This window comes from Phyllostomus discolor, chromosome 4 (assembly GCF_004126475.2).
Source record: "Phyllostomus discolor isolate MPI-MPIP mPhyDis1 chromosome 4, mPhyDis1.pri.v3, whole genome shotgun sequence".
NCBI lineage: Eukaryota > Metazoa > Chordata > Mammalia > Chiroptera > Phyllostomidae > Phyllostomus > Phyllostomus discolor.
In genome coordinates this window covers 67,591,145-67,618,119 of record NC_040906.2, presented here as the reverse complement: position 1 = coordinate 67,618,119, position 26,975 = coordinate 67,591,145, and the positions used below count along the sequence as shown (strand labels likewise).

General features: G+C 37.5%; 1 protein-coding gene across 1 annotated transcript in view; it reads left to right on the top strand.

Annotated features, from left to right (window-relative positions):
* The window catches only part of ARL6IP6 (ADP ribosylation factor like GTPase 6 interacting protein 6), a 34,234-nt gene extending 23,178 nt beyond the window's left edge, over positions 1-11,056 (top strand). The window contains exon 4 of the mRNA XM_028509875.2: positions 9,689-11,056. Within this exon, the coding sequence (XP_028365676.1) occupies positions 9,689-9,782 (94 nt within the window). The 3' untranslated portion in view covers positions 9,783-11,056. The remainder of the gene's footprint in view (positions 1-9,688) is intronic.
* Positions 11,057-26,975: the final 15,919 nt, after the last annotated feature.

Genomic DNA, 26,975 nt, shown 5'->3' with positions numbered 1-26,975 from the left:
AATCACAAAAGACCTCGAATTATTCTAAAATCAGCCAAGGCTTGTGATGTTCCATATAAAGAGGATAACAAGGCAGAGATGAATCATTCAAACCAAGATCTGAATAACTAGAGTTCACAACCTTCTAATGTGAAGTAGAATCTTAGCTAGCACTATTTATCCATCCACCTCCGTCCCTTTCCCATTTGTTTTTCCTGTGACTATTCCAAATCTTAATCATGCACATTCTTGTTTTCAGTGGACCTCACTTCCACTTTGACTCCTGCTGCAGCCTTCTTCCTGTCATGATTATGAATCATTCCACCCATTTCTCTTATCTCATAGTATCTCATAATATGAGCCATCCTTCCACTTGCTCAAACTTTTACTTCCTGTGCTTTAGATTCTACCTCCCTGCCCCTGCAATTCCCTTTTTCATATATCTTCAATCTTTCCCTGTATAACCAATCTCCAATCTTCTTGTTAGGGTATTTTTACATATTCACGTTTCTCCTATGTTAGAGAAGAAAAAATCCTCATGCCCAGTTCTCTCCACATTGAAAAACTGGTATCTTAGAAGTTGAGAGAAGAGTTAGTTTCTATCTCTACAGTGACTGCCGTTGCTTCCACAGGTGCCTTGCTCTTACCCCTAACTCAAATTTTTCTTCTTACATTGACTACAGACCTCTTAATTACAAAATTTATTGTTCATTTTTCAATCCAGTGTTTGAAATGGTTTATCATTGCCTTTCAGAATACTTATTTTTCTTAATTTCTGTGACACCACCCCCTCCTATTTTTTTCTAGCTTTCTGATTACTCTTGGGTTGGCCAAAAAGTTCACTTAGTTTTTTCTGTATGATGGCTCTAGTAGTGCTTAGTTTTCTTTAACTTGTTTCAAAAACAATTTTGTTAGATTATATTGTGACAGCTGTCATATCAGCATTCATTTTTTTAAAAAACATCAAGATTGGTGAATTTTTGTGCAGCCATTTTAATATTGAGGATGTAAGAATATATGCAACATTTTCAGCATATTATGCTTTATTTTTTAAAGAAAGATAAAAACGCAGCTGAAACACAAAAAAGTTTGTACAGTGTATAGAGAAGGTGCTGTGACTGATCAAATGTGTCAAAAGTAGTTTGCAAAGTTTCTTGGTACTGTTTGCCATTAATAATTCTTTGCAGTAGGGCTGACTTATGCATTGGAAGATGTTTAGCAGCATTCCTGAACTGTACCTACTAGAAGCCAATAGTAGGAGGTAGCCAAGATACTCAAAATATCCAAATCAATAAAGTTGGTAAAAATGAAAAATGTGTCTGATATTATGGAAAAAAACTAAATAGACTTTTTGGCCTCATACTCAATTGTAGCTCAGTTGTAACTCTTCATTAAATTATTTCCCTTCTATAAGCCAAATGGCTCTTTTATGTTCTAGTAGTGCTGTCTGCAGAACTTTGACCCTTAACCACAGTCACTAGACTTATCCTTAAGGGTAGGACTGATTCTTGCTCATTTCTCTTTCATCCCTGACATAGAGAATTTATTTTGTAAATTTTGGTGATGTAAAAAAATGGAGACAAAATAAAGAACTTGAGGGTGTAAAGTAAGGAGTGAATGTAACGTTTTTTTTCTTTAGTAAGATGTAGAGAATTTTCTCAGGGAGGAAAACTTTCTCTGAAAATATAACCATTATTTCTTAAAACAGCACTGATAAAATTCATTGGAGTGCACACAACTTCACCGTCTCCAGCAATTTCTAATAAGTAATTTCTAGGACTAAATAATACAAAAGAAGTTGTTTCATTTTGTATTTTTGAAAGAAACGGAAAAGGAGATGCTTTGTGAGTATTTGAAATATGGTGGGTTTTATTGTTCCCTTTCAAATTTGGGGTTTGGAATTCATAACTTTTGATTCCAGATAACTGATAGTTACTCCAACTGAAGTTCACATAGCTTAAAATTCTTTAGAAATTGGAGATTTCTTGGATATGGACAAATTGAGAAATAAACACCAGCTCAGATGTGTAAGGGGGAGTAGATTAGTCCCATCTAACTCCTCCTGTCTCCTACTGAGACAGTCAGACACAAGCAAATAACCAGTTGGTTCTTAATGCAGGACCTTAATATAATTTCTTATCTTGGCGAGCATAGAGAGCATTTTGTTTAGAACAAAATCATTTGGCAGTGGAGTCAGTCTTTTAAACTGCAGGGAATTCTGTCATAAAAGTGTGTCTGAAGTGTGGGAATATATGTGAGGGAAAAGTAATATAGGAATTAATATGATATAGGAATGAAGATTTCAAGAGAGTAGAGTCCAGGATATAGTACAGAGATTGTCAGTTCCTATTCAACCAAGGCTAGAGTAAAACCAAATAACATGAAACATGAAGACACCTGTTTGAATCTGTTGGTGTCTCTCTTAAAAAAGAAAAGGCAATTTATTTAAAACTTTTGGTAGTGACTTATTAAATGTTTAAATTTGTCGTTCAGAAATAAGACTGTAAGTGCTTATATTGCCTGAATTGTTGAATTCATTTGAATATTAAATTTTAAATGTATTCCATTCCTGAAAAGTAAAAATAATTAAGATATAATTCTTTTATATTGCTAGAAATTACATTTCTGGACTATAAAACTTGGATATAAATAATGGAAGTCTAAGTTCTTAAGTGAATTATAAAGGGAAAAGTGATTATGAAGAGTATAATACCAAGCAGAAACATACTCATACATACACAATCTTATAATTCTTCATCTTTCTTTCATCTACCTCATGAGTCTCTTTGTATAATGTTATTGTTTCTTTGTTTTGGATTTGGAGTGGGTCTGTGTTTGGGTGTTTTGCTTAGAAGGAAGGGAGAACTGAAATAGAAGGTTGAAACAAATTTTAAAAATCCATGGCTAAGCTTTTCATTCCTACACTATATAGGGGCTAACACTCATTGATAATTTGCTGTGTGCCAGCCATGTGATCCTCAACAAGTTTTTAAAGGTAGACTCTATTTTTATTTCCATTTTGAGAAATTGAAGCTCAGAGAGGTCATTTTTTCTAGCTTCACACCCCTTGTAAGTGGCAAAGCTGACATCAGATTCATATCTAACAACAAAGCTTAAACTCTTAATGCTAAAAGAAACCACATAAGTACTTCATTATAGGATTCTTTATTATTGGAAAGAAACTCTTTATAACTACAACAAACTAATAGCTTTTTTATAACTAGTCTTTTAAGATATGCAAGCAGTTTTTATAATGAGCCTTTCTTTGCAACCATATTTTTTCTAATATATTTTATTTTTATCTAACAATATTAAGTTCTAGGAAACCCCTAGTCTACTTTTTGTTTCTATGAATTTACCTGTTCTGGGCATTTGATATCAATAGAATCATACAGGTCCCCAAAATGTCTTTTATGTCTGCTTTCAATTAGCATACTGTTTTCAAAGTTCATTCATGTCGTAGCATTTATCAGTATTTGTTTCTTTTTGTGGCTGAATTACATTTCCTTGTATGGATATATCATATTTTGTGATTTGGTCATCAGTTGATGGACATATGGTTTGTTTCTAGTTTTTTGCTGTTATGAACTATGCTGCTATGAATATCAAGGTACTGATTTTGGTATAAACATATTTTCAATTCTCTTGGGCATATACCTGGAATGGAACTGTTGGATCAGATGGTAACACTTTTGAGAATCTGCCAAAGTGTTTTTTTATGGTAGCTGTACCATTTTATGTTCCCATGAGCAATGTATGAGAATTCTGATTTCTCCACATTCTCACCGATACTTTTCTTTTTTACTTCTTGTTCTCTGTATCATTGTCTTAGTGAGTATGAGGTGCCATCTCAATTGTGATTTTCATTTGCATTCCTCTATTAATGATGTTGAGCATACTTTTCATGTGCTTATTGGCCATTCATGTTATCTTCTTTTCAGAACTGTCTATTCAAATCCTTTTCCCCTTTTAAACTTAGCTTGTCTTTTGGGTTTAGAATCCATTTATATTTCATTTATATCCTAGATAGTAGACCCTAAGCAGATAGGTGATTTGCAAATGTTTTCTTCCATTCTGTGGGTTGTGTTTTCATTTTGTTGATAATGTCCTTTAAAGCACAAAAGTTTTAACTTGAAGTTCGATTCGTTTTTTCTTTAGTTGTTTATGCTTTTGGTGTTAGATCTGAGAAACCATTGCTTCATTTATAGTCATGAAAATTCACACCTGCACTTCTAAGATTTTTAATGGTCTTACATTTAGATGTGGTCCATTTTGAGTTAAATTTTGTATGTTGTCTGAGGTAGAGGACCAAATTCATTCTTTTTGCATCCAGTTGTCCCAGCACCAATTTGTTGAGAAGATGTTTTTATTTTTCCCTGTTAAATTGTCTTGGTACCCTTGTCAAAATTTAAATTACTATAGATATATAGGTTTATTTCTGGACTTCAAATTCTGTTCTGCTGGTCCATATGTCTATCCTTATGCCAGTACCACACTATTTGATTATTTTAACTTATTTTTTATTTTTAATGTTTTATTGATTATTCTATTACAGTTGTCCCATTTTCTCCCCTTCATTCTCCTCTAGCCTGCACACCCTCTCCCACCCACATTTCCCCCCTTTAGTTCATGTCCATGTGTCATACATAATTTCTTTAGCTTCTACATTTCCCATACTATTCTTGCCCTCCCCCTGTCTATTTTCTACCTACCATCTATGCTACTTATTCTCTGTACCTTTTCCCCCTCTTTCCTCCTTCCACTCCCCTGTTGCTAACCTTCCATGTGATCTACATTTCTGTGGTTCTGTTCCTGTTCTAATTGTTTGCTTAGTTTGTTTTTGTTTTAGGTGTGGTTGTTAATCATTGTGAGTTTGCTGTCATTTTACTGTATATGTTTTTTATCTTCTTTTTCTTAGATAAGTCCCTTTAACATTTCATATAATAAGGACTTGGTGATGATGAACTCTTTTAACTTGACTTTATCTGAGAAGCACTTTATCTGCCCTTCAATTCTGAAGGAAAGCTTTGCTGGATAGAGCAATCTTGGATGGAGGTCCTTGCCTTTCATGACTTGAAATACTTCTTTCCAGCCCCTTCTTGCCTGTAAGATCTCTTTTGAGAAATCAGCTGACAGTATGATGGGAACTCCTTTGTAGGTAACTGGTCCCCTTATCTCTTGCTGCTTCTAGAATTCTCTCCTTCATTTTTATCTTGGCTAATGTAATTATGTTCCTTGGTGTGTTTCTTCTTGGGTCCAACTTCTTTGGGACTCTCTGGACTTACTGGAAGTCTATTTCCTTTGCTAGATTGGGGAAGTTCTCCTTTATTATTTGTTCAAATAACTTTTGCACTTGTTGCTCTTCCTCTTCTCCTTCTGGTACCCCTATAATTTGGATGTTGGAACATTTAAAGATGTCCTGGAGGTTCCTAAGCCTCCTCATTTTTTTTAATTCTTGTTGCTTCATTCGTTTCTGTTTGGTTTTGTCTTTCTTCCTTCTGGTCCACTCCATTGATTTGAGTCCCAGTTTTCTTTCCATCACTATTGGTTTCTTGTGCATTTTCCTTCATTTCACTTAGCATAGCCTTCATTTTTTAATCTAATTTGTGACCAAATGCAACCAGTTCTGTGACCATCCTGACCATCGGTGCTTTGAACTATGCATCTAATAGGTTGCATGTCTCTTTGTTGCTTAGTTGTATTTGCTGTGGAGCTTTGATTTGTTCTGTTTGGGCCTTTTTGTTTTTGGGGGGGAGGGTCTTGTCACGCCTGTTACCTATGAGGAGCAGAGCCTTAGGTGTTCACCAGGGTGGGGCAACCCAGTCGCTGGGTTGTGACAATGTATGTGGGGGCAGGGTCCAAGAGGGAACAGTGGTGCCCACTCTCCTCTTTGTGGGACTCCAGTCCCTTCTGCCTCTTCCCCCAAGCAAACTGGGCCTTTCTGCTGCTGATTTCCATGTGTGTGGCCTTGTACATGTTCTAGGACCCCATGGGTCTCTCCAAAGAACTCTCATGTGAGGCTGGGAGTCTCTCCCTGCACCTCAACCCCCACAGGTGTTTTCATTTGGTGTTTGAGGCTTTATTTCTGGCGCTGGGACCCTGGGTTGTACAGTCTCTCTCGCTTCCCAGTTTCGCCTGGTTTATCTGCATGCGAATATAGGACTGCCAGGTTAGCTAGCCGCCTTGCCCACAGTGCCTTGCTTCACAATCGCCACCCTGTTGGCCACCCTGCACCCAGGGTCTGCCAGCTGCCGCCTGCGTGCCCAGGGTCTGCCCACTGTGGTCTTGTGTGCCCAGTGCCACCGCTTTTCTTTTTTCTTTTTTTTTTTTTTGCTGTGACCCCTCTCCACCTGGCAATCTGACTCCGCCCCACCTACTGGTCTGGGTGAATGTGTCTATTTTAACTGCTTGGTTGTCAGACTTCCATACAGTTCAGTTTTCTGTCAGTTCTGGTTGTTACTTTATTTCTAAATTATTGTTGTCCTTATTTTGGTTGTGTGAGGAGGCACAGTGTGTCCACCTACACCTCCATCTTGGCTAGAAGTCTTTTATCTTCTTTATGTTCTTTCATATTTTGAGGGATCTTATTACCGCATAAATTTTTTTTAATTGGCTGATGCTATACAAAGAAAAGTTACTGATTTTTTTTAAAATCAGGGATAGATAAATAGATCGAAAGAATAGAATAGAAAGTCTGACAACAGTCCCACACATATAGGTTATAGGACAAAGGTTACAAAAAAGTACTAACCATTAAAAATGTTAATAAATTGGACTTTATTTAAATTAAAAACTGTTGTTTATCAAAAGATCTCATTAAGAGTGTGAAAAGAGCAGCCATAAACAGAACACATTCTTGAAACACATTTTGGACAAAAGGACTTGGGTATAGAATGTGTAAAGAATTCTGTAAACCAACAAAAAACTAAGCAAAAGACGAACAGGAATTTCAGAAAAGAAGATACCTGAATGGGCAATAATAAGTATGTTAGTTATCAGAAAAGTAAATATTAAAGCCACCACATACTCTCTGGCCCAATAAAATTAAAAAAACTGATTAATGTGAAATGTTGGGGACTGTATAGAGCAACTGAAACTTTTGCTAGTGGAAGTACAAAGTGATCAACTACTTTAGGAAAATATTTAATGCTTTCTTCTAAATCCAAATCTATATCTACCTTGTAACCTAGCAATTCCACTCCTAGAATATCCCAAGAAAAATGAGGACCGATGCCCACCACCCACCAAAGATAACCACATAGCATCATGTAAATAGTTTAGTGCTATAGGAGTCCTAAATTGGAAGCAACCTAAACACCAAATATTAGAATGGATAGATAAATTTTGGTATTTTTATACACTGGAGTACTAAGCTGCAATACAAAGACCACATTATTCATGCTACATAAAGTGGACGAATGCCACAGACAGTACTGAAAGAATCGAGACTTAGAATACTTACCATATGATGTCATGTAGATGGAGTTTTAACAGTGGGTGAAAGCAGTCATCATGATAACTGACAATGTAGTGGTTATCTCAGGATTTGGAGGAGGGAAGGTGGATATTGACAGGGAAAAGAACAAAGTTTCTGAGGTGCTAGAAATGTTCTATATTTGGTCTGGTTGGTAAGTACATGTATGTGGGTAAATCATAATAAAGGTTCATTGATCTGTATACATGACAGGCATTTGCACTTGACCGTATATGCTTTAAGTAAAATGCATATGTGTGTATAGAAAAAGGTTAAATAAAATAGGCACCATGTTTAATCATTTCTTAAATTCAGAACATGACCTCTACATGAGATAAATGCAGGGTTCTGGCAAAGAGAACCAAGATGCCTATACCTTTAGTTTTTTAATAGAATGTCAAAGATCACAAATAAGAGTCATAGGAGAGAAAACGTGCCAGGGGTTGTCTGTATATCTTCCCCCAGAGAGGACAATCATGGTGCTTTGTAAAGGAGCTTTAAAAGTTTTTATTGTAAGTCCCTTGCCTGAGCAATTTATGTGTGACAGCTGCTCTCTTCCCAGTTGGTAGGAATATGGTGCATTTGAGATGGTAGAATCTCTGTGAACCACTGATCTGGAGCCTCACATCATGGCCATTAAAATTTTTTGCTTTGCATGTTTTGTAAGGGTCACTGAGCAACTGAGCATGTACATCTCTGTGAAATTCAATTATATTAAGATTGTAGTTACAATTTCCTAAAGTTTAGTAAACTGTACTTAGGGGTTTTCCTATTTTCATGTGAGTGCAGGGTCATGAACTAGAAAAAGAAAACAACTCCTGAAATTTTGTTCCATGATTAACTTTGTTAGTATGAATTCAAATGTTCTCAGATCATTAGTGGGTTTTTTTGTTTGTTTGTTTTACAATGAATGATAATGCTGACAGTTCAATTTTAGGATTAGGTTTCTGTTCACCAATCAATATGTTTGAGGAATTTCTTTTTTTTAAGGGGGAAAGCATTTAGTACACTTTTTTGCCATGTAGTAGGTAATACCGTTAGGCAGATTAACCCTTAATGGCACATGAGAAGCACATTAAACTAGTCCCTAGGAGATGAGTAAGGTTGAGTGGAGATGGTAAATACTAACTTCCAGGGACCAGAACAGGGAGCCATCAGAACGTATCAGTGTCATCTGTGTTGTCAGGTGAATTGCGAAGAGGTTGTTCAAGTGTATCTTTACTTTCTACCACAGATCGTGTGGGACTGAAATCATCATATTTAGGTGCTCTTCAAATGTTAATTCAGGTCTAATTACCCAGGTCTCCCTGGTTTTGACCTATCCTTAGGAAAGGAGGAGAGGACATGGGCACAATGATCCTTTCAGTCCAGGGTGCTTATTACTAAGGACTTTTGGCTTTACTACTGCCAGTGCACCTCCTTATGTGTCATCAATTTGAATTGCTCCCATGAGAAGATTCTGTTCTGCCTCTGACACCAGTTAGACACTACCTTTTCATTATAGCATGTCTAATCCTTATGAGGATAGGCAAAGAGTGTAATTGCAGTGTAGTTAGTGGAGGGAATGTTAAGAGAGAAAATGTAGTAAAATTTCTGCAAGATACAGATAGTAAGTATTACGGAAAATCTGTGCATAAAAGATAGCCATTATTCATAGTAATCATAAGACAGAGAGATGTGTCTTTGCTTAGGAAGTCATTGAAAGCCACTTCAATTAAGTAACTTATTAGTCTGAGAACTGAAATATCTATAAAAGACATAATCTGATTTGTGATTCGCACATGGATACATGCTGTTTTTAGTGCTCAAAGAAGTAGAGTTCCTTCATATAATCTAAAAATGGTACAACCGGGACAAATGAAATAATACATATTTTAAATTCTAAGTGAGAACAAGAGAGCAGAGAAATGCAGTTCTAATTAATGAAAGAAATGCTCATAATGTAAGAAATCGTATACTTTAGAATTAGGTTACAGTACACACAGAAACTATGAAGTACAATAAAAAAGTATAGGTATCAAACTGAGCTTTTTGCTTTAAGTAATGAAATTGAAAAGTCTGATAACCCAGACAGGTAGTAACAGAAAATTCAAGCTCTCTCTGTTACTAACCCTGCAGATGTCCAGTATTCTTTTTTAACTTGTGAATTAATGTATTACTCATTTCTAGTTTGTAACAGATGGTGTTTCTATTATACCAAATAATGTTTTCCTTTTTTCATTTTTCCCCCCTCAGGAAACTTACTGGACATTCTTTCCACATGGGCTATAGCATGGCAATTTTGAATGGTGTTGTAGCTGCTCTTACTGTTGCATGGTGCCTCATGTAAACTGACACTGAAGCAATATTCTTGGCAAAACTAAGTCATGATTGCTATATAATAACGGAGAAGAACATCATCACCTACTCCGAAGACCAAGAAACCTACTGTTCGTTATGTGATTCAGATACCTGTCATATCATTATGGAAGACCTTCTTAAACATTGTTCTAAAACCTAGGCATTGGGATAGCTGAGTATTGTTTCAAGTAATTTCTTAAAATTGCAAAATGTTTACCTCATCTCTTCTATGTGTGTTATTTTTCTAAACTGTAGAAAGCATTTTAATGGAAATTAAACTGGAAAACTTGAATACAGTACTATGCCTACCTTTCCATGTATATACTACATTTTCCCTAAGAAATACTGATACTACTGTTTAATTGAGACAAACATATCTTAATTGTTCATTATATCAGGAAAGCAACCAGTGTTTACTACTTTGACATTTTACAGAAGCTACTTTTAAGTCAGCATATTTAGTTTTTGATATTCTTTTAATCAATAGAAGGTGCATTTATATTTTTTAATGGTGCATAGTTTCTTGTGTTTTTTTTACATATTTTTCTATTACATATTGAATTTGTATGTTTTAAAAATTGTTACATCTGGAAAAATGTAAATGTTATTCTTTAGCTGGTGCAAACCTAATACCTACCATTTTTAGTAAGTGTTTCGTCTTTTTACAAAAGCATATTGACCTTAGTTTAAAATTAAGTGATTTTTTTAACAACAAAAACATCTATAAAGGGGTCACACATAACCCATTAAAATATTGAGAAATTTGAAGCTGTTCATTATGTCTGTTTCCACAATTCCACATATTTATCCTGGTGTCTATATAGTTATTTCAATAGAACTGATTTATTTTGTTTTTAATAAATATAAACCTGACATTTTTATATTTAGAAATGCTTGAACTAGTCGGTTTTTAATCTCAACAATTTAGTTACTGAAATGGGAAATGTATTTTGATACATTGTGTATATATGTATAATTCATAATTTTCCTATTTAAATGTTGTCTACAATTGTGGTGTTAATTTTTGTTTTATAGTAATTAAGCCTTCATTGTTCTCACTTCTAAATTCCTGTTTGGAAAGTCATTCCAGTTTTAAAAGATGGACTATTTAAAATACTGTTTTCCCTAGCCATTGAAAAACTTACATTTAGGAAAGTGTTGTAGAATGAAACTGGTTATTCAGGGTAGATGGGAAATGAATGTGTGCAGTCTGTTTCTGTTATCTGCTGAGTGTATTACTGAGTAAATGATTTGTTGATGTTCTAAAGTCTTAATTTTTTACTACTCAAAAATACTTAGTTGAAAGTGACAAATGATGCTCCGATTTAAATGATCTGAAGTGTTTAGATTAATATGTGTATTTGTTTATGTACATATAGATGTACATACATACTTACATATAATTTCAGGGCTTAAGGATTCCTTCCAGAGTAGATGTTGCAGTGAATCTATTTTTACTCCCTGTCTTTCCCTCCCCACCCATCCCAACTTTGGCTTTAGAGGGTTCTTCTGTTGCAAAGGAATATACAAGTTTTTCTTCTCTCCACCCCTTCTAATCACCTCCCACCCAAATCTGGATAGCTTCTTTCAGATTCTTTGTCTTATGACTAAGAAAAAGTTTCCAGTATACCTATATGTAGATATCTATAAGATACAGGTATATATAGGTATCAACTGTAAGATACTTTTCTGGAACCCTATTTCTTCTGGACTAGTACTCCTGAGAAATTACTCTCTCTCCAGTTTAACACAGTCCAAATACAAACCATCCAACTTACATAGCAGACTGATTGACTAAGGATAGGTACCTTAACCAAAGCTGAACCAATCCTAGTTTCTCGTTTCTCCTGGCCACAGTGATTTTAACAGGAATCACTATCAGGCCAGTCTTTCCCCAGGATATTTCAACTTAAATTTAAGGTAAGATGAAGCAGGGAAGATAAAAGTCCAGGAGATGCTGGCAGCCAGGGTTCAGCCAAGCTGTGGGAAGGCAGGAGTAAGGCTGGCATGATTACTGTTACTGACATGCTTCTAGGCCTTGAAGCCCAGTGGTGACCCTGCTATCTTCACATTTGGTAACATGAGCTAATAAATTTCCTCCTTTGGCCTCTTCTGTTAATATGGTTTTTGTCACTTAGTAAAAGGAGTCAAGATGAGTATTGAGCAGCTGGAATCCATCTCTTATAAAACTGACTCAGATGATCTCATCTTCTGTATAGCTTACCATATTCCATTCAGTGACTTGTGAAGGATACATTTGGTATGTGTACCTGTGGCTAATTATTGGCCACAAAAGAGTTTTGGAGTAAAAGTAGTTATTAATCTACTTGCTCTTTCATCAGGAATTCATTATATATGTCCCCAAATTCAATTCTGCCTTGAGTGTTACCAGAATATCAGTTTGGTTATCAAGATGTGGTAGTGTCCCCCGCCCTTATCTGTGGCTTTTGCCTTCTGCATTTGAGTCCGTTGCCGTCCACAAATGTTAGGTGGAAAATTCCAGAAATAAACAATTAAAAATTCTAAAATTACATGCCGTTCCAAGTAGCATGATGAAATCTCATGCTATTTTACCTGATAATTTGAATCATCCCTTCATATGTTGTGCACCCCTCCCTTATTTAGTGGCCATCTTGGTAATTAGGTCAGTCATCACAGTGCTTGTATTCACACAATCCATATTTTACTTAGTGACTCCCACTTGCAATACTGTTGATGCTGGCAATTTGGATGTGGCAAAGAGAAACCACAAAGTGCTTATGTTAAGTGAAAAGGTGAAAGTTCTCAATAAGAAAAGTTATATGCTGAGGTTGCTAAATTCATGGCCACAGTGTATGATGTATGCTTAGTTCAGGGGGAAAGGCATTGAATTTGGGAAACATACAGTGGGAAACAAGAGAAAAAGTGTTCTAATTAGCAATTAAACAGTGTTGCTTCAGAAAATATTGAGTCTATTCAGAGGTCTTAAGGGATCCTGTGAAACAAGTGACCACATTCATATAACTTTCATTATATAATTCTATTTTATTAATTGTTAATCTCTTACTGTACCTAATTTATGAGTTGAAGTTTATCATAGATATGTATGTATTGAAAAGTATATATAGGGTTTGGTACTATTGTGGCTTCAGGCATCCACTGGGGTATTGGAGTCAATTCCCCAAGGGTAAGGGGAGACTGCTGTATAATGAGTCTTCAATGAGTTTAATGCAGTATTATCACTTAATAACTTAATGCTTCTTAGCTTCCTTATCTATAAAATGGGAAGAATACCCCTTCCAACTTTTCTTAAGTTGGCACCAATCATTTTCCAAACCCTTGACTATACAACCAACTGCTCATTCTCCATGAACGTGCATAACCCTTATTTTATGCCATACTTTGTCAGGAGACAACAATATGAACTGCTTGAAGTTCTCCATAGGATTTTTGTTTTCTGTTCTCTGTCATGCATGAACAGGGGTTTTAATGTCTCACTCTTGGCTACTGATAACAGTACCCAGAACACTTGTAAGTCAAGCTTGAATTTTTTTTTTCCAACATCAGTCAGTTACAGGAAACTCATGAGGCCTTGTGGGTTGAAGAGAGGCAGCATGACAGGGAAAGCATTCTGGGGATGCAATTGTACAATTTACTCATGCTTTTGGACTGAACTCAAGATGCTCCTGGATGATGGAATTCAAAGATGCACGTATGTTGGTGTTCTCAACTAAAGGCAATTTAGACTCCATGGGGCAAAATTTAGCAGTTTAGCTAAATATTTAGCAGTGTTTAGACACTCTTTTGATTGTCACGATTGGATGATGCTACTAGCCACTAGTTGGTAGAGGCTAGTGATGCTACTAAACATCTATAGTATCCAGGGCAGCTCCCCATCAGAAAGGGTAACTATCAAAATGTCAGTGGTGTAAAGGTTGAGAAGCCCTGATGCATAGTCAGGACTAGGTGAGTCAGAAAGCATCCTGTTTAGAATGGACAACTGGGGTCACAGTGTTACCTGGAGTTCCAAGATCAGGTGTTCATTCTCTAAAAGGTCAGAGAGAGCTGTTTCTCAAAATGAGTTATTAGCCTACAAGGACTTGTCTTTGGGCCAGTACCCTATGGGCCTCTACCTGCCAAGGGCCTGTGCTTGTACTTGAGGAAGAAATGCTTCCACAAAGGTTATTATAATAATGGTATTGTTGAATTAGAAGACAAGACCACATTTGACCATATCAAGTTCCTTGGAACACTGGGCACAAAGGCAAAGTCGGTGTTAAAGTACTCACTGCAGTGATTGATAATCCACAGAGGAGAAACTGAATTACTGCTATACAGTGGGAGCCAGGAGGAGCATGGACAAAAACATTAAGGCCCTGAGTTTCTTCCTTCTTAGACTCCTTTTCAGTTAATGGAATATTATACAACATTATACTGGCAGGGTCTTAAATCCCTCAGGAATGAGGTTTTGGTTACCTCACCAGATATAAAAACCTGTACTTGTTAGGGGCATGGAGTAGATACTGGACAAAAATCATAAATACTAGCTAGGGTTTCCTGACTAGTTTCAAAAACAAAGAGCTATAGCATCTGCCCATTTTTCTTTCTATGACATCTCTATTTGAACTAATTTCCCTTTTTTCCTTTTCTTATCAATGTATATAGTATTTTTGACATCAGCTAACTACATTGTAGTACATAGACTGCAGAACATTGTGATGGGGTTACTATGTAACAAGGGAGGAATTGACATTTTCCCGAGATTCTGGATATGGAACTGAATATAATAACCTATCAGACTTTTGATTGTTTTCCTGTGGTGTAATTAAAGGATAATCAATGTAATTTATTCAGATTTTCATAAATTAATGCCTTAGAACCACCTCCCTAAGACAGTAATCTTAAATATTGAGTCACTGGGATACAGGCACAAAGTATACAAAACTACAGGTTACTTTTCTGAACAAAGAAGTATATAGCAATATGAGGTGATTCACAAAGATCAGTGTGCAGAATAATATTTTTACTTATAATCTTAAAAAATGTGTACAACAGAACATCCAATTTTATAGGTGACAGTGAACTTTCCTAGATAATGGAATTTGGAAAAACTATAAGAATATTCTAGAACACATGCAAATGGTCAGGAAAATGACATATATGACAGTGTACAACTGGTAACATTATGGAGAAAAAATCTATATGTATATAAGGGACCACCTGGAAAAGAAAAAAAATCAAATGCATACTTGACTGCATTTGAAAAAAGAGCATACTAGAAAAAAATTCAAATGCACTCCTTTTTCTCGGGCCTTTGCTACCCAAGAAAAAGAATGTTTCACATCCATGCTGAAAAGAAAGCAAAAACCTGAGAGCTGGCAAGTGGTAGAATTAGAAGAAATAAATTCCTCAGTCCATTGCAAACATAGAGTTTCTACCTATAGATAGTGTGGGCTAAAAATCTAAATAACTTTGATAAAGGTTTATAAAATCATGAATAATAAAGGATACAGTATTTAAAGGTAGGATGCTTCAGACATAATTAATCTAGGGGGCAGGGGTTTGGAAAGTAACCACATGTTTTGTGTTACCACTATGAAAAGGCACTGAACTGAATGAACATTGCTGACATTTACCCTAGCAGACTTTTCTGTCCAACAAAACTTAGTAACTGTTTCCTTGCCTCCTCCCCCAGCACCATTCTCTCTGTCCCTCCATGTCCAGAAATCAACATTGTTTTATACTTGCTTACATGGAATTAATGGACTGAATTCTTATTTATTTTTTTTTTTTTATCTGTTGAAGAGATTACAAGATCAGCCATTTAGTGGCTTTGGATTAGCTACAGAATGGACCTGGCTATTCAGTTACATGTAATATGTCAGGGAAAATATGAATTCCTAAAGGCAGTTCAAAATTAAAAACAAAATCCTGATCCCCAAAACTTTTGTAGACTTTACTACTGAAAGTTTAGTCCCACTGTTTCTTAATCTACCATTTTAAATTCCATTAGTATAATTTATATGTCAAAAAGACAGGACTTTATATATCTGTATTTTAGCTAAGTACTGAGAAAGTAATTACTACTTCTAGGCATTTTATAATGATTTATAATTCTTCCTGCTGCACAAATCTGCTTAAGGTGAAAGTCAGCATGCTGAATCTAAAAGAGTAATGAAAGTATAATTTTCCATTTTGCATTAAATACAACTGATGCTTGCACTGTTGGATGTTATAAGTTCCTATTGACATAAAATATAGAGTACATGACATTTGTTCTCTATCAGTTTTTACATAAAATTATACTTTCAGGCTGAACAAGTTTCCATTTGTATTCACATTTGGAGAAACAAAATGAGAATCACACTTTTAAGTATCATGTAGGCATCCAATAAAAAACATTTTATAAAATTGATAGAATAATATTCTCCAGTTTCATACATGCTAAGTGAAATAAGCCAGTCAGTGAAGGAGAAATACTATAAGATCTCAATTATAAAAGTAATCTAATGAACAAAATAAACTAATGAGCAAAATAGAACCAGAGACCTGGAAAAAAGGAACAGACTGACAGTGACCAGAGGGCAGGGGGGAAGGACTAGTCAAAGAACATGTACGAATGACCCCTGAACATGGACAACAGGGTGGGCATGGACTGTGGAAGAGGGGGTGGAGATTGGGTGGAGGAGGGTAGAGGGGGGAAAATGGGGACAACTGGAATAAAATAACAAAAGAAAAAAGATCTAAGTATAAAATAATGTTAAAATTTTAAAAATTGACAGAATGAATTGTTTTACATAAAGGATTTACTAGAGTGAATCTCAGAAAAGTTTTCTTAATAGCCTTTCTGGATAAGCTTTTATTCCTAACTTAATGACAGGTAAAAGTCTACAAATAAAAAGAATCATGGAAGTGTATTTTATAAATAAAAATCATTAATAGATCCTGTTTCTCTGTTTCCCAGTGAGAATAGAATTTTTACTTTATAGGAATGTCTCAGAAATAGGGTAAATTAAAAAAGCATAGTTTAGTATGATAAACATGCATAAAGAGAAAAATAAATAAGCAGTTTTTAAATTAAAAGATCTTAGAAAGTAAATTTAAATAAGGTTAGTAACTCATTGCTATAAAAACCAGGGAGATAGGTACTCCCTCAATCCCACAATATAAATCTTAACTGAAAATTTTTCTAGTGTTTAAAAAAGAAACTTTAAGTATGTAACTAATATCCCCCCCAATAGAATATGGATAGGGAAACTGAAGGGCACATTTTTAAGTTATATTGTAGCAATATCTTATTTTAATGTATTATGGTTGTTCTCATATCTCTGTAGTAAGGATATTTGTCTGTTAATAAAGGAAGGAGGAAAAATGTGTAATAAGCAGCTGGTGTTGGCACCCTGAAGCCAGAGGGTGTGCAGCAGTGCCAAAACTGTCACCGAGTACATGCTCCTTCCTGCCTGAATATCTGAAGGTCTGGTAGGGACAATTCGATGACTAACACAACTTTCAGTTTGGCAATATGCATTAAGTAGCCTTGAACTTCTCGTTTTAATAATGGGGCTTTATCATTAAAAAATAATGTAAAGCAGAAAAATCTCTATACACCAGAGATATCCTTCACAGCAAATAATTTGTTATAGTAAGAAATAATTAAAGCAAACTGAGAGACTAACAACATGGTATAGAGCACACGATGGAATATTATGCAGCATTTTTTAAAAGTTGGTGATCACAAGGAGTAACAGGAAATGTTATGTTATAATCTTAAGCTACAAGGCAGGATACAGGATTGCATAAAGCTGAATTTCAAGTATGTAAAATAACTGCATGGGAAGATAATATGAAGGAAAATCATTAAAGTATTGTTAGAGGTTTTCTTTGAGCAGTTAAATTATACATAGTGTTAGTTTTTTTCATTATGGATTTCTACACTTCTAAATTTCCTATAAATGTATATTTATTTCATAATTACAAAAGCTGTTAAGATTTTAAAAAAACAAGGGTGATAATTACCTGCATATACTTCTTGAGGGGATTATATAAAATACACATTGTTGATTCCTTTAGCCCATACTAAGCACTCCCTCAGAAATACAAATAAGAGAAGGGGTGGCTTCCCTGTCTCGCAGTCAGTGGCTTGCATTTTTGTCAGTGAACAATAAAAAGAATCCTTTCAGGATAGAATCAAATTCTTTTGCTGTACTTATACACATTTTTAGGGATGTTAACGGAAGAATTTTTTAAAATAGCAAACAGCAGGAAACAGCTTAAATGATCATGGAGCATTGATTAAATATGTATTCTGTTTATCTACACGGTGGGATATTAGGCAGTCATTAAAAAGAATGAGGTAGATCTATAGACAAAGATATCTATGGTATACCTTTAAGTGAAAGCTAAATTGCAAAATCAGAATTATTGTATAATCTTTGCTTTATCAGAGACAAAATACAAACAGGAAAAAACTTATATTTTATCAGTCTGATATGTTACTCTTTTTTTTTAAGATTTATTTATTTATTTATTTATTTTTAGAGAGGGAAGGGAGGGAGAAAGAGAGAGAGAAACATCAATGTGCGGCGGCTGGGGGCTGTGGCCTGCAACCCTGGCATGTACCCTGGCTGGGAATTGAACCTGCAATACTTTGGTTCACAGCCCGGGCTCAGTCCACTGAGCTACGCCAGCCAGGGCTTTGATGTGTTACTCTTAATGGGCTAAAGAGACAACATGACTGATCTAAAACTCAGAAATACTTCTAGCTAAAGTGCCTGACTGTATGAGGAGGGGACTCTAAAAAACAGCTTATTTATTTTTAAAAACGTGTATTTATTCTTACATGTTTAAACTTTAGTCACTTTCAAAGTACTCACCATTTGATGAATATTGAAATGTTTTTCCCACTGCTCAAAACAGTTTTGAACTCAATTTTCATGCCTTTTAGTGCTTCTGCCATTTTTGGTTTCACCTCTTCTACAATAGCTAAATGTTCCACTTTGAGGACTTTTTCATCTGGGAAAACAAGAAAAGGAGCTGGGGGTGGAGGAGATCAGGTGAACAGGGAGTGTAGGACATGGGGGTCATGCTAGTTTTGGTCAAAAACTGCTAAACACTCAGTGCAGCGTGGGCAGATGTGCTTGTAAATCACCCATCATGAGATGGGCGAATGTGTTCAAAGAGTCCAGAAAAAAATCACTGAAGCCCAGTGTAGCCTCTCACAACAAGAGGAGTTGGTACACTGACACAGATGGGTTCCCTCACCTAGTGGGGGAAGCCTGTACTACAAAGGGCTTGCCCTTCTGAAGATAATTCTGTTTGGGGGGAGGGTTCCCCCTTGTATTTAAAATTTTACCTTTAAAAGCATAGCAATCTAGATATTTTAACCTCTACTATGTCAAGACACCATTCATTATTAAAGAGATCGAAGCATTTGTTTAGACTTTGGGGTACAGGTAGAAGAAATGCACTTGGACTACTGTATTATAGGGATGCTGTGCAATTCTCAGAAACTTCTCAGAAACAAAGGCTGAAATACAAAACTCTTAGAATATTCCCCCTGAAGAGAGTGTTTTGGTATGTCTGAGGCCTTGGGCCATGCTGCACCAGTTTGACAAGATAAATTCACTCTAATGATGTGATTTATGGTGAATGGCTGTTTTTGTTCTTGAGTGGGAGGGCCTGGAATCTGAGGTCAGTCATACAGGCACTGCACATGTACATAATTGAACCCTAACAAAACATTGGACAGCAGGGCTCAAGTAAGCTTCCTTGGTGGGCAACACTTCACACGTATTGTCACACGTGTTGTTGAGAAAATGAAGCATGGCCCCAGTGGGATGCCCCACTGGGAGGAGACATCTGGAAGCTTATGCCTGGTTTCTCTGGGACTTCACCCCTGTGTCTTTTCCCTTTATTGATTTTAATCTGTATTCCTTCACTAGCATAAACTGTGAACACGAGTATAATAGTGTTTGAATCCTCTAAGTCTTTCTAGGAAATCACCAAGCCTGGGGGTTGTCTTGGGGTCCCTGTACAAGAATTAATTGAAAATTTGCCAAAAGATACAGTTACTCTCCTCTTCCTGGGACTCTGTAAGTGTTAAACTACCCTTCACCAAATGACAAGCTCACATACCTTTGTCCACAGGTCCATAGAGGATGCTGACACTGGAAAGTGATTTAATCTGAAGTTCTCATTCTATAGATGAAGAAACTAAGGATGAGAAGAAATTCTATTCAGTGACTACTAGGTATCTCTGGGTGTCAACTGAGGTTGAAGGTAGACTAAGTCTTCCTTTATATTCTCACTGTAGGAGCCTAGCATAAATTCCTGGTTATGTAATTGGGTGAGGATGGTTTTACATGCCCTGTTCCATGGTAGCCCTGTGATTGTCTCCCAGGCTGCCTGGGGCCATGGTGGGGACTCCTGATTAGCATGGGAATGGAATATGCCAGCAAGTGATTTATAATGCAAAATGCTCTTTGAAGTTCAAAAATTCCCTGGGGCTATCCTGTATTAGCTTCTCTACATTATTTACTGAAAATATATATGCTGTTATTTTTTCTTCTTTTTTTCTTTTTGTTTATTCCTTTTTCCTTCTTCATTTTTTCTCTTCTCTCTCTTTTTTTCTTTTCTACGCTGATTTTTACATTTGGTCCCATTGCCTGGTTTTTGCTCTGTGATCAGTGTAAAAGGTCCGTTAGTAAGTAATGTGTTAGTCTCCTAGGACTGCTGTAATAACACAGACTTTATGGTTTACAACAGAAATCCATTCTCTCACAGGCCTGGAGGCCAGAAGTCCCAAAAGTCTGGCAGGGCCACATTGCCTCTGAAGGCTCATGGGAAAATTCTTCCTTTCCCCCTCTAGCTTCTGGTGTTTCCTTGCATTCTTGGACTAGCAGATGTATCACTTCACACTCTTCTTCCCCTCTTATGTTCATTTTCTGTCTCTATAAGGACATTTTCAGTAGACATAGGGTCCACCCTAATCAAGCATGAGCTCATCTCAATCCTTACCTCAATTACATCTGCAAAGACTCTCCTTCCAAGTAAGGTTACATTCTGAGGTCCTGGGTGGACATGAATTTTGGGGGGACATTATGTAACCCACTATAGTCAGCTCCCCTGAGAATGAGATCTCTCACACACATTTTGGTGTTTTGCATTCTGAATGTCAGTATGTCAGTGTTGCTGAGAGAGGATCTGAAACTGTGCCTGATATCCTGGATGTTCCTAATGTTTTCTTTTCTTGCTCTGCTTGCTTTTGCCTGTTGTCAGTATTTTGTGAGGATACCTTGTTAGAGAGCCCCTTGAGCGCTTTCAGTCTTCTTACCCAAAATAAATTGTTGTGCTATTTTTTATTACTTTCAGTTTTATATTTTCCAATGTAAAATTACACCTTTGTTTCGAATCTTTCCTGTTTTGGTAGGAAAAGCATTTGGTTGTAGATTGTGAGACCTATTGCTGATCCTGGTCTGCCACATTTAAACCTCAGGTTTCTGAACTAAGAAGAATATATACAAGCCAAATGATTTTTAAGGTCCCATCCTGTGTTAGTTTGGGTCCTCTGCAAAGCAGGTGACAAGAAGGAATTAGGAGTGCAAGAAATTTAGCGGGGGAAACATCTGAGAGAAGTTAAGGGGTAAAGGAATGGGAGGAAGCAGAAAGCATAGCACTGTCTGAGTCCTGGAAAAGAGGGGAAAGCAAGGAGGATTCAGTAGTAAAAACCTAAGACTACAGCACTGCTCTGAGAACGTCTTGGGTACTCCCAGAATAGAGATTTCCCATTAGGACAGTCCTGCATGGGCAGCAGTGACCTAGTTTTAACACCCCCACTGTGTCACTAGCCAGGAGGAGTGTAGGGAGAGTGTAGCCTCAGTGTAACCCTTGCTGTGGACCCCGAACTTAACTTGTGAAAATCAATGAACTAGAACTTAAAGCAGGTTCTGTCTTGAAGGAAGATTTGGATAGCATACCTCCAGGACTGCTGCAATGCCAATACCTAAAATCCTGAGATTATGACCAATGTGGACTGCGTGTTTGTCTCTCCCACCCCCATTCATGTGTTGAAGCCTTAATCCCCAATGTAGTGGAATTAGAAGGCAGGGTCTTTGGGAAGTCATTGGGCTTACATGAGGTCATGAGGGGATGGCCCCCATGATGGGATTAGTGTGTCCATTTATACAAAGAGAAAGTAGACAGATGCTGTTAGTCACCTGAGAGTAGAAGATGGCAGTTTGCAAAAGGGGAAGAAGGCTAGACACCGAATCTTCCAGCACCCTGATCTTGGACTTCTCAATCTTCAGAACTGTGAGAAATAAATTTGCATGTTTTAAGCCATTCAGGCTCTGTTGCTTTGTTGTAGCAGTTTAAACTGACTAAGACAATAAGGATTCCTCATTTTCATGAGAGAAAGAACAGGAGAATTTTCCTCAATGCCGATGAGTCACTCCACTTGAGAGCCACAGGCCAGATTTAAGCTGTGTTGTAAGTGTCTCTGCTTGTTTCAACCTGCCCCTCACCATGTGATGCTGATTTAATTTCTTCTCTTTCCTGTGCCCTCTGTCCTCTCTGAAACTCCATCCACCTCCTCCCTTCCTTTTCTTCTACTAGCCATATGGTAGGCAAACCTCCAAGCGCTGGCAGCACCACTCAGCTTCTGTAAAGGAGCGCTTCTCACCCTTGCCTGTGCATTGGAATCATCTGGGGACCTTCAAAATGTTCACTGCTCAGGGAATGCCCAGGTCAAGTAAATCAGGGTGTCTGGCGGTGAAACCAGATACAGATGGGTGTTAAGCCCCTTCAGGCGATCCAATGGGCAGGCAAGGTTAGCAGTACTGCTGCAGAGGCTCACAGCCCAAGGAGATGAAGCAGCACTCGCTAAACTAATCAAACACCCCAGTGGTGATATTTTTTTTGAAGAGATACATAATTGTTCCTTGTATTTGCTTTTTGAATTAGATATAAGGGATATTAATGTTATTCAATAAGGGTAAACAAAGTTTATATAAACTACCCCTTACCATTTGTCATTTCGGAGTCTACAGTGCAATTTTTTTCTTAACCCATTAAATTATTCCTAATGTTTTGTGTTCAAAGGGAAGTTATGTTTCAAAAGTAATGAAAAATGTTTTGATTCCTTTAAGACAGAGTTGATTTCTGTCGTGCTTTGTAAGGTGGAGGTCATAGGTATGGTGAGAGAACTGAGTTCAACCTGTTTTTCAGCAGCACTGGATAGTTTTAGATGAGACTTGTTTGTTCAGTTTTGTAGTATCCTACATAAGATCACTGCTGTCCAAAACAACACACATTCATTTTTCTTCATTTAGTAAACAGGTATTTATTGTGGGCCTACTATGTGGTGGGTACTGTGCTTTGGATCAGTGGTACAAAGATGAATAAAAGAAGTTGGATCTGTCAGTGTGGAAAGGGTTAATTTACGGGATATCTTTACAATGGATATGATTCTAACTTTCAAAGAGTAAGTTAGACATACTTACATACTTAAGAAGTTAGTCATGATAATGTTGTTAGGTGTTTGTAGTTCACTTATTTAAATATATTTTATTTTAAAACAGTGTGTGTGTGATAAGCATATTAGAATGTTTTAAAGAATTCATACAAAACGGGAGTTATCAGTGGGGAGTACTGAAGCAATCAGGAGTCTCTCATACTTTTGTATTAATTTTTTTAAAGTACAGTAAATCTTTAAGTGACTATAGGCATGAGGTTTTCTAGTACTTTTGAAATTAAAAAGCTATCTAGAAAAGAAATATATTTCTTGCCCTGGTTGGTGTGACTCAGTGAATTGAGTGCAGACCTGTGAACTGAAAGATCACTGGTTTGATTCCTTGTAAGGCCACATGCCTGGGTTGTGGGCCAGGTCCCCAGATGGGGGTGCGTGAAAGGCAGTTGATCATCAATGTTTCTCTCCCTCTCTTCCTCCCTCCCTTCCCCTCTCTCTAGAAATAAATAAATAAAATCTTAACAAAAAAAATATTTTCTTTAATGAATTGAGAAATAATTTCAAGTTGCTTTAAAAGGACTTTGCCAATAAATTCAAAAGTGTTTCCTACCTTGCCAGCACTAAAAGAAGCTGAAAAATGTATATAATTTAATAGCTCTTATCCTTTCCTGGTAGGCTGCTTTGGTTTGAAATAGTTGCCCTGCACCTTAAAAATTGTTACCTTCTTTGTAACACAAACATATGAAACAAAATTATAACAATCAAAGAACAAACACTTCTCTCAGGTCACCTATTGAAAACTGATCTCCAAGACAGCAAAAATCTCCTTAAAGGACAGTATGTCAGGATTCCAATGAGAAACAGAGTCAGTAGTTGATGGATGGATGGATAGATAGATATAGATAAATAAATAGCTCTGGAGATTTCTTGCCATATTCTATTACACACACACACACACACACACACACACACACACACGAGGTCTGTCTGGAAAAAATCCAGCCATTGTTAATATAAGGAGAGCAGTTATCACAACATCGATGTAACCTGCAGCCAAGAAGAGTGGGCCGGAATGCACATGTGTGAACAATGATGACTTCACTGTACTAGTCAGTGAGGGCAGTAGACACTGTTGAGTGAGCATGTGTACTGTGTGGCTGTTGCATTCAAAATGACTGAGTGAGTAGAGCAATGAATATACATCAGATTTTGAGTTAAGTTTGAACATTCTCCTGCAGACACTATTGAAATGATTCAGAAGGCCACAGCTATGGGCAACTGGTGATTGGCAGCTTCATCACAACAACATGCCTGCTCATGCATTGTGTCTTGTGCAGAGGTTTTAGAGAAACATCAAATCACTCAGGTGACGCAGCCCTGCTGCAGCCCGAATTTGGTGCCTTGTGACTTCTGGCTTTTCCCAAAACTACAATCACCTTTGAAAGGGAAGAGATTTCATATCATTGATGAGATTCAGGAAAATATAATGAGGTAGCTGATGGCAATTGGGCAAAGTGTGTGAGGTCCCAAAGTGCCTACTTTGAGGAGGACTATGGCCTCATTGTTCTATGTACAATTTTCTTTTTTTTAAATATATTTTATTGATTATGCTATTACAGTTGTCCCATTTCCCCCCTTCTCTCCCCTCCACCCTGTACCCCCTCTCCCAACCACATCCCCCCCTTTAGTTCATGTCCATGTGTCATACTTATGAGTTCTTTAGCTTCTACATTTCCTGTACTATTCTTGCCCTCCCCCTATCTATTTTCAACCTACATTCTATGCTACTTATTCTCTGTACCTTTTCCCCCTCTCTCCTCCTCCCACCCCGCTGCTGCTAGCTCTCCATGTGCCCTCCATTTCTGTGGTTCTGTTCCTGTTCTAGTTGTTTACTTAGTTTCTTTTGGTTTTGCTTTAGGTGTGGTTGTTAATAATTGTGAGTTTGCTGTCCTTTTACTATACATGTCTTTTCTTTATCTTCTTTTCTTAGATAAGTCCCTTTAGCATTTCATAAAATAAGGGCTTGGTGATGATGAACTCCTTTAATTTGACCTTATCTGAAAAGCACCTTATCTTCCCTTCCATTCTAAATGAGAGCTTTGCTGGATAGAGCAATCTGGGATGTAGATCCTTGTCTTTCATGACTTGGAATATTTCTTTCCAGCCCCTTCTTGCCTGTAAGGTCTCTTTGGAGAAATCAGCTGACGGTCTGATGGGAACTCCTTTGTAGGTGACTGTCCCCTTATCTCTTGCTGCTTCTAGGATTCTCTCCTTCGTTTTTACCTTGGCTAATGTAATTATGATGTGCCTTGGTGTGTTTCTTCTTGGGTCCAACTTCTTTGGGGCTCTCTGAGCTTCTTGGATTTCTTGGAAGACTGTTCCCTTTGCCAGATTGGGGAAGTTCTCCTTTATTATTTGTTCAAATAACTCTTCCACTTGTTGCTCCTCCCCTTATGGTACCCCTATAATTCGGATGTTGGAACGTTTAAAGGTGTCCTGGATGCTCTTAAGCTTTTCCTCGATTTTTTGAATTCTTATTTCATCATGCTTTCCTGCTTGGTTGATTCTATCTTCCTTCTGGTCCACTGTATTGTTTTGAGACTCAGATTCCTTCCTTTCACTATTGGCTCTCCTCCGCGTATCTTCCCGCATCTCTTTTATGGTAACCTGCATTTTTTCATCTAAATTGCGCCCAAAGTCAACCAATTCCATGAGCTTTCTAATCACCAGTGTTTTGAACTGTGCATCTGATAGACTGGCTATTTCTTGGTTGCTCAAAAGGATGAGTCCTGGGGGACTGATCTGTTCTGTTGGAAACATATCTTATGCCTTTCCCTGTCTCTCCTTTTTTTTTCCCCCCCTGGTCTGGTCGCTCTTGTTACGGTGGGGGGCAGAGCCTTAGGTGTTCACCGGGGCTGGGCACCCCAGTTGCTAGATTGTGACGTTATATGTGGGGGCGGGGACGAGAGGGGACAATGGCGGTAGTTCCGTTCTCCTGGGCTCAGACCCTTCTCTGGGATCCTGGGCTGCTAGCTCTGCCCTGGTCCACAATCGCTGCCTCACCGGGTCCGCCAGCCGCAGCTTGCGTACTCAGGGATCACTGCTGCGTTCTTGCACCCCAGATGGCCGTTGTGCCGATTTCGCGCCAAATTTTCCCCGACCTCCGCGCACCGCCGACCCGTGCCAGCCCTGCGCCCGCCCGGCTCGTCGTCCCCTACTGGTCTGGATGTACGGGTGTACTTCAACTTCTTGGCTGTCCGACTTCCATTCAGATAAATCCTCTGTCAGTTCTGAGTGTTATTCTATCTGTAAATTATTGTTGTTCTATTCTTGGTTGTGCGAGGAGGTATGGTGTATCCACCTATTCCTCCATCTTGCCGGAAGTCCTCTATGTACAATTTTCTTGTATCTTGTATCTTCTTTGGTAAATGTCTCTATTTTTTTTTTTTAAGATTTTATTTATTTATTTTTAGAGAGAGAGGGGAGGAAGAGGGAGAGAGAGAGAGAGAGAGAGAGAGGGAGGGAGGGAGAGAGAGAGAGAGAGAGAGAGAGAGAGAGAGAGAGAGAGAGAGAAACATCACTGTGCGGTTGCTGGGGGTTATGGCCTGCAACCCAGGCATGTGCCCTGGCTGGGAATCGAACCTGGGACACTTTGGTTCCCAGCCCGCGCTCAATCCACTGAGCTACGCCAGCCAGGGCTCTATTTTTAACATTACATGGCTGATACCTTCTGGGGAT